Source organism: Myotis lucifugus, unplaced genomic scaffold, assembly GCF_000147115.1.
Source record: "Myotis lucifugus unplaced genomic scaffold, Myoluc2.0 scaffold_124, whole genome shotgun sequence".
In the NCBI taxonomy this organism is placed as follows: domain Eukaryota; kingdom Metazoa; phylum Chordata; class Mammalia; order Chiroptera; family Vespertilionidae; genus Myotis; species Myotis lucifugus.
In genome coordinates, this window is record NW_005871172.1 from 1,775,531 (window position 1) to 1,784,191 (window position 8,661).

Sequence of the window (8,661 nt, forward strand, 5' to 3'; positions counted from 1 at the left end):
CCAGGTCAGAGATAGAAATCAGGCTGGAGCAGAGGTACAGGAGGACACAGCACGAGGACAGGGGAGGCTCCAGTGGACCCCAGACTCACAGGCACATTCCCAGAAGGGGCAGCAGCGGTCCCCGCCCACTCTCACTGAGAGGCCCAGGACCCCACAGTGAAGGGGTGCAGCACCCTGGGGACAGTGCTGAGTCAGGTTCACCCGGATCAGCTGGTCCTCCAGGCAGATGTGGCGGATGCAGTCCTCCTCCGCGATTGGCTGGACACAGGGTAAAGGGTCGTGTGAGGGCCCAGGCTGGAAGCCACAGCCACTCACCCCCAGCCCACCCAGCCTGAAGCCATGAGGGCCCGGAATCCTTTCAGATGCAGGTTCTAGCAGGAGGAGACCCTGAGGTAAACCTACCAGGGAATGGAGCCCTCATTCCCCATCTACCCAACCCATCGGGGCCTGGGGCTGGGCTGTGCATGAGACTGAGGGTCAGAGGACTGACCCCCAAGTCTCTGCATATCTGCCTGGTCTGTGCTGAGATCCCCAGGTACACAGTGTGCAGACATACTAGCTCAGACTCATAGAAGCCCAAGCACCCCTCCCACACTCTATCTATCTATCTATCTATCTATCTCACAAATGCACAAAGACAGTCTCTCAGCATCATGTATCACACATACGGATATCTGAGTGTTCAGAGTCTCACATACATGAACACAAACGTGTGCACAGTCCCATGCAGGCACCCAGACATAAACATGCACACTGACATACCCATGTTGTTACACCTGGATATAACACCAAGCCATCCAATTAGCCACTGGGGCCCCTTTGGGGCACAGTGTGACCCTGATATGGTATCAGGGGCCCAGAGGAGCCTGGAGAACTTTTCAGGCTCCAGGAGCATGGGGAAGGGGTGAAGGCAGTGACTAAACCCCATCTTGTAGCCTGGCCGCTGGTTAAGAAGCTTCTATAGGACTTGCCCCGAGCCCAGGTATGTGAGTGTGGTGGTGCCCAAGCCCAGTGGCATGGGAGGAGGGAAGGCATGGAGGGTCCATATACAGGAGGACAGAAACCTGACAAGTCACTCACGACACACATGGCAGATGCGTTGGCCTCAGTGGTGGTTGCCAAGGCCACGGCTGAACCCTCGGAGATACTCTGGACTGGGGCCGAGCGCCCAGAGTGCTCCGTGGTGGCCTCTCCCACTGGCTCTGCGGGGGGCCAAGGTCCTGCCGAGGTTCCATGGGCCTCAGGGAGTTGAGGGAGGAGAACCAGTGAGCTCTCTCGGGAGGCGGTCCTGGCCGAGACAGGGCTCAGGGGATGGGATGTGGGCACCAGTGGCCCTGTGCCGGCCCAGGGATCCTTGGCCTCAGTCACCAAGGTAGCAAGAGTGTGGGCCACAGCAGGCGTGAGCGCTGTGGGCCCCTCCTGGGCAGAGCCATGCACCCAGGTGGGCAGAGACACCTGCTTGGACAGGATGGCCGTCTTCTCCGTGGTGCTCTTTCGTGGGGCAACAGATACTGTGGAGGCCACCCCCTCAGCCACAGTCACCACTCCAGAGGTTGGCAATGTGGCTCCCAGAAGCGGGCCTAGAACTGTGCCTGCTGCCGGAGGGGTTGTGTGACTGGGTGGGTGCACCTGGGCCACCATAGCTGGGGTGAGAGGCCGTGCAGGGCTGAGGGGCTGAGCAGATGGAGTCGCGGCCATGGCAGGAGATGTGGCCTGTTGCTGGAGTGGAGGGGTGATGACAGGGCCCTCGGGGCCAGGAGTGGCCACTGGGGCAGATGTGCCCACCTTGGCCAGGGGTAGGCTGGTGTCAGGGGGTAGGCCAGAGAGGAGCTGGGGGGGTCGAGTTGACTCCGGAGATACGAAGGGTGTGGCCCCCAGCCCATGGGCAACTGTGGACAGGCCAGTGGCAGCCGGAGTCCCTGGGGGTGGTGCTGGAGGCCTGGCGACTGTGGTGGTGTGCCCGGAGGGGTGGGGCGGGGCAGTGGGGAGTGGGCTGGGAAGTGGGGATGGCAGCAGGCCCGTGGGCTGGCCTGGCCCCAGGTGGACCTTCTCTGTGGGTGGCACCATCTCCACTCCCTGGGTCGCCACAGGGCTGACAGAAGCCTGTTCTGCTGCTGCCCCAGGCTCGGCTGGGGGGCTGCTGGGACTGGGAATGGGCTGGGTCTGTATGGACTGGGGGATCCCTGTCCTATTTGTGACCTTCGTTACTGCAGGTGTCAGCCAAGTCTCGTGGGACTGTGAGGAAGTGGGGGGCCTGGAGGTCACTGCAGGGGAAGCCACAGGCCTGGAGGAGGGACCTGCAGGCAAGCCCAGGCTGGGCAAGGCCTGTAGGGGTGTCGTCCTAACAGGCAAGGAGCCAGGGCCTGGGACCGTCACCGCTTTGGTCATGAGTGGGAAGCGAGGTGCAGGGGGTGACTGTGAGGAGACTGTAATGTTGGGGCTCCCTGCAAAGGTCATGGTGACCCTGGTCGTCTCCATGGCACCCAACCCCATGCCAGGTGTGGACATCTGCCGCAAATGGGGGAGGGAGGAGGACCTTGGGGCATGCGGGGTGCTGGGGAGGCTGGCGGTCACTCCCTTGCTGGCTGGGGCCCCTGTGGCATGGGCAGGGAGGTTAGATGCCGTGACCCCCAGGGGCTCCTGGGTGGGGGCTGGGGGCAGCGGTGGCCCCTCAGTGGCTGCCAGGGATGGGTTCAGGGCCGTGGTGGGCGGGGCAGCTGGGGTGAATGCCGGCCTATGGGAGGGGGCCCCGGGAGTGTCCTGTGGGAACTGTAGCTCCTGGTCCCTGGGGGTGGGCAGCTCTTGACTCGGAGGCAGGGTCTCGTTGCCACGGGCCTCCGTGGGAGCCAGAACTGCAGGCTCCACACCTGGGGCAGATGAGAGACGAGGCTCAGAGGGTGGGGTGACTGCTGCCCAGGGGTCACACTGTGCCGGGCTGGGGTCAGATGGGCACCCTGGGTGAGCGGGAAGACAGCTTCCCACGGCTGGTTAGGCTGCCTGACCAACCCCGGGCCTCTCCCATGTGGATGACTCAGAGGAGCCAGCGGGTCTGGGCTCTGCCACGTGACTTCAAGCCAGTCCCTCCCTTACTCTGGGCCTCATTTTTCCCCTGTGAAATCGGGAGAATGGGCTGGATGAGGTCTCAGCCTGCTCTACAGTGTTCTTCCGGAGGCCCCTCTGCTGACCCGGCCTGTCCAGGGACCTGGGAGGTCTGGGTATGACGGGTCCGTGAGACCCTGGGGTTTACGGTGAATCCGAGGGAGGGATGAGAAATGCAGGCCACTCACAGTCCTCCACGTAGACGCATCTCTGTGTGACCTCATCCAGGACCTTGGGGGTGGGGCATGCCGGCACACAGCCTTCCACCCTGGGGACAGAGCAGGGAGGGTCGGTGGTCGGGAATGTGAGAGGGTCAGCTCTTTTCACCTGCATTGAGCACAGGCCTCGTCCTTTCTTATGATGTGTGTGTGCTCTTATCATGTACACACTCCCATGAACCTCCATATCCTGTCACGTATCACCCAGAAGCACACATACCCCAACATGCACGCTGCACATCCTGCCCTCAGACCGAGAGGGAAACACACAAACAAGGTCCAGCTAAGCACACTGTGCACTCACTTGCATGTGCTCACATGTGACTCTATCCAGGCACATCCTCACACACACCCCTGTGCCTGCAGGACTCAAAAATATTCACACAGATATACATACAGGTCCACACAGACCACGACAAACATCAGTGTACACACGCTCATGCACACAGCTGCACCAACACCCAAACACACGCAGCTCAGACACATGCGTGCACACAGCTGTACAAGCCCAGGCACACTTGTACACACAACACACACAGGGCTCAGCTATATGCACATTGTGCACAGATATTCACAAATGCTCAGATGAGGCACATTCATCTGGTACACACCCCTCATACACACAGCACACATGTGTATGTAAGTATATGTGAGTACACACACACCTCAATATATGCTTATGCCTCTGCTCACAGATGACATACAAACCCATTCCCACATATGTATGCTCTACAGCAGTGGTTCTCAACCTTCTGGCCCTTTAAATACAGTTCCTCATGTTGTGACCCAACCATAAAATTATTTTCGTTGCTACTTCATAACTGTAATGTTGCTACTGTTATGAATCTTAATGTAAATATCTGATATGCAGGATGGTCTTAGGCGACCCCTGTGAAAGGGTCGTTCGACCGCCAAAGGGGTCGTGACCCACAGGTTGAGAACCGCTGCTCTACAGGCTAATGCGCATACCTTGATGCCATGCCATCTCACCTGGGCACGTCCTGGCAGCTGGCTGCCCTGGGGTCCCGGCAGGTTTGGAAGCAGGGGCTAGCACAGGCATCGTAGCGCCACTCGCAGATGGGGTAGGCAGCCCCCGATGGCTTGGCATCTGGAAAATCAGCCACCCCAGAGTCTGAGGACGGGGCATCAGTGCCAGAGCACAGAGGCAATCCAGCTCAGCCCACGCCCGCCCGCCCACCCGTGGAAGAGACAAATGGACTCATGCGGGAAAAGTGGGGACAAATAAATAAAAGCCAACCTCAGGGGACACTGTCTCTGAGAGTTGGGGCCAGGGCCTGGAGGATCCTTGGAGGGGGGGTCAGGGAACTCGGTGGAAGGGCTGAGGAAGGGGTGCTATGGAGCAGGCGTTGGCGTTGGGCTTTGAGGGGTGACGGAAGAGGAGGCTGTGATCCCTGATCTCTCCATAAGGCTGCCCGTCACCCTACCCCTCTGAGACCTTGGTGGTCAGGCTTGGTCTGCACCCCAGGACACAACCCCATCCTTCCTGCTCTGCCTCTGGCCAGGCCACCGCAGACCTCCAGGGAGCCAGGAGGCTTTCCCCTGAGGGTGGGGGCGGTTGGGGAATCCCACCCCTCTCAGCCAAGGCCCTGTGGGGCATCTGGCCCCAGACAAGGGAGAGCTGTTCTTTACAAGCCCTACCCCCCTGTTCCCAGAGGGCCTCCGTGAAGTAGCCAGTCTGGGACCGGGTGCGGTGCGTGGAGTTTGTCTGAGCACTGTCTTTGTTGCCCCTAGTAACTTGGGCTACTAATAATAACAACAGCTGACTCAAATAGCACCAAGTAGGATACTCAACATTTCACACAAGTATGCACTCATTCATCCTCACAATAACCTTACGAAGTAGCATTATTATTATTCCCATTTTATAGGTGAAGAAACTGAGGCACACAAGCTGCTGGGGAAATGAAACTCTCCCGGGGCAGAGTTCCTCGTAAAAGGCCCCGTGGCCAGGGCCTTGGCAGATGAAGGGTCCTCAGGGGAAGCGTGTGTAGCTTCTGTGGGGCTTCAAGGCAGACAGGACCCCAGACCTCCCTGGCACACGTGGGGGTCTCTGCTCCTGGCCCCGCCCTGCGGCCCCTTCCTGACTTCCTAACCCTGCACTGCTGCTGACTGTGAGGAAACCTGCTTCCCAAGATCCTTGGGACCAGAACCGAGAACTTCACTATGAGCCGGGCCCAGAGCAAAGCGCACGAGATACATTCGATCGCCCACAATAACCCTGAGGCAAACATCGCCGCTGTTCAGGTGAAGAAACAGTCAGGGAGGGGGTTCTCCTCGAGCGCCAAGGACCCCGTCAGCATTCGAACCCAAGGCAGTCTGGCTTCAGAGCCTGGGCTCACCCGTTCTGCCTCGGGGTCCTCCAGAAAGGGACACAGCCCTGCCATCACGGCCAGCGATGACTCTGTCCTGGGTGGGGTTCTTGGTGGACTGGTTAGAGGACCGCTGAATGTAAGCGTGTGAGCTGGCCCAGCCTGGGGTGTGTGTGTGTGTGTGTGTGTGTGTGTGTGTGTGTGTGTGGTATGGGTGGGGGTGATCAGTGAACAGCCTGGCTGGAGACACATTTACACATGTGTGGGTTCATCCATATAGTGGGAGGTGCCCTCACAGGCATGAACACACATGTGCGCATACGGGTCAGAGAGGCCAGCCTGGAGCGGTAAAGAAGTTGTGATCACTGCCTCCCGGGTCCAAGCAGAGACTAAGTCATTAGGGGCAGGCACATGGGCAGGGGGATGGCAAAGCCCTGGGACCCTTTCCAGTCCTGGCTGGAAAGGACAGGGTGCTGCCCCATCACAGGGGCCCGGGCCTCAGGGGGGGCGGGAAGGCAGGGAGAGGCTGCGGCTCACAGGGCGGGCATGTGCCCCCATCAGCACGAAACCTGAGCCAGAGAGCTGCGCAAGCAGCGCCACGATCACTCTCCCTGTGTTTCCACAAAGGCCGCCCTATTTTTAGACGTGTGACTGGCCTGTGGGCGTAGGCAGGACCCAGGAAGCTGGCTGGGCCCCGAGCCACGCTGCCCACACTCCTCAGGCCACCAACACGGAGGCCAGGACACTTCCCGCCTCAGGGTGGCACCCACGTGGCCTCCTGGTGCCAGGAGAGTGAGGATTCCATCTCTTGGGGGCCCTTGGAAGGGGAATAAGGAGAGGGGCTGAGGGGTTGAGGGTGATGGCAGGGAGGACACCTACCCAGAAGGCGGAAGAGTGTGCCCCGGCGGAAGACCTCGGAGTGCTCGTATGGCCGCAGGGCCAGCGTGGGGCCTGACACGTGAAGGAAAGAGCCAGGCTCCGCCAGGGACTCCAGGGCCACCAGGCCTGCCCGCCAGGTCCCCTGGTGCAGCGAGAAGGAGGCGTGGTGGTGGAAGGCGTTGCTGCCCTGCCACTTGGCCAGTTCCAGAGACCCGTTGGCTGTGACGTGGAGGAAGAAGTTGGGTCTGTCCGCTGCCTCCAGGGATACCACATCCGGATCTGCGGAGAGCCACATGGTAAGGTCAACGCAGAGAGAGGCCCTGATGCGGGCAGACACCCGGCACCCGTCTGCACTCTCAGTGACACAGGACGGCTCGCACTCTGTGGAGAGCAGGCCCTGCTCCTCCAGGCCTGCCCGCCTCCCCGCGGCCACCTCCTCTGCCTGCCGGCTGCCCCTCTGCGCCTCCTCTTCCCCAGGGCAGGTGGAGGGTTGGAGAAGCCACCGACTGCCAAACCTGGGGAGGTGAGCAACCTTCCTCCCTTCCCCGCTTCCTTCCGCAAACACTTTGAGGACGCCCCCTGTGCCAGGTGCAATTCTAGATGCCAGGACACAACAGTGACCAGGACAGACGGATACACCACCCTGGTGGAGTTACGTTTTATTGGTCACACCAGACAAGCTGGGCTTGGTGATTTGCCAGATTTCAGTGACCCCAGCTTGGTCCTGCTCCTCACAGAATCCCAGGGGGGCAGAGCTGGTGGAACTAGGGGACCCTGAGTCCAACCCCAGATGGGAACACAGTGTCCCCGAGGGAAGGCACTTGCCCAGAACCTGTTTCCCTACCCTTTCTCCTACATCCACAAGGACCCATTTCTAAAGAGTGGGGCTCAATGATGGCTGGATATCCCCCTCCCTACCCAAGACATTCTCTGCTCTCCATTTGTCATCACAATCTTTCCCACCCCTCAAGACCCACCTCCTCCACGCAGCCACCCAAGACCTCACCTGGAAGGCACTTTCTCTTTTGCTGTCCAGTACCTTGTATATAGTATGGGGGGTGGGGAGGGAGGAGCACAGGATGGGATGGGGGTGGGAGCCTGGGTCCTCACTGGGTCTGCCCCCTGCCCCCAGCTGCCCATGAAACCCAGGCCTGACTGAGATGGAGGCTGGACTCTGGACCCAACTTCTTCCTCCCCACGGTGATGCTCTCAAGGCCAGGCTGCTCTGGAGTTGTTTATATGCCCTAAAACCACTGGAAAATCAACACTTCCTCTAGTGCAGACCTTACTAGACTAAAATGTTGAGTGGAGAACAGAAAATCCCCACTAACAGATGGCCTGTCACATCTGGAAGGTTGTGAGACACCCTTCTTCACACCGGGCCACACAGACCTGGGGGTCAGCAATGTCTGGGGAGGAAGTGTCCTTCTTGGGGTGGTACTGCTGGCGTCCTGTGGCCCAGTGCTGGCCCCTCACTCCCAGGCCCCCTCGTGCAGTGACATGGTTCCTCTGGCACCTCCTACTGCACCTCCGGCTCACACCACCGTGAACATCACCCATAGCTGGGAACTCTGGCTGTGCGTGGAGCGGGGCTGGAGCCGGGGTGTCCCTCCCCTCCGGGCAGGGTCTGCGGCTGCTCAAGCACCACTGAACTCTGGAGAGAGGTCGATGCCCGTAACGCTAAGCCCTCGGGGTTGCTGGTGGTCTGAGATCCAGGAGGCGGGTCCCAGGTGTGCTCCAGTGTGCGTCCCACCTGCCTGGAACTCAGGAGCATAACCTGAGCAAGTCAAGAGCCGGCCCCTCCATTCACAGGAGGAGGACCTGCTGGGGTCAAGGTTCCAGCCAGTTCTCCTTGTTATTTAAAGTCTATCCAGGCTCAAAAGTGGGACTAGGAAGGGGCAGAGGGGCAGAGAAGGAAGAAGAGGAGAAGGGCGGGGGGAGAAGGATAAAAAGGAGGAGGAGGGGGGGGAGGAGGAGGAGGAGGAGGAGGAGGAGGAGGACGACGATGAGGCCCTCTTCCCCCACCACTAGAGTTTTTGTGTGATTTTTTTTTTATTTTTTCTTTTTTCCCTCTCCCGTCTTTTTTTTTTTTTTTTTTTTTTTTTTTTTTTTTTTTCTTTTTTCCCCCCCTCCCC

At 59.6% G+C, this 8,661-nt stretch overlaps 1 protein-coding gene across 1 annotated transcript in view; it reads right to left on the reverse strand.

Annotated features, from left to right (window-relative positions):
- Nucleotides 1-8,661, reverse strand: part of OTOG (otogelin) — a 73,953-nt gene that overhangs the window by 16,993 nt on the left and 48,299 nt on the right. Inside the window, 5 exon segments of the mRNA XM_023758160.1 lie at nt 90-258; nt 1,081-2,867; nt 3,288-3,367; nt 4,308-4,425; nt 6,527-6,805. Coding sequence (XP_023613928.1) covers nt 90-258; nt 1,081-2,867; nt 3,288-3,367; nt 4,308-4,425; nt 6,527-6,805 — 2,433 coding nt within the window.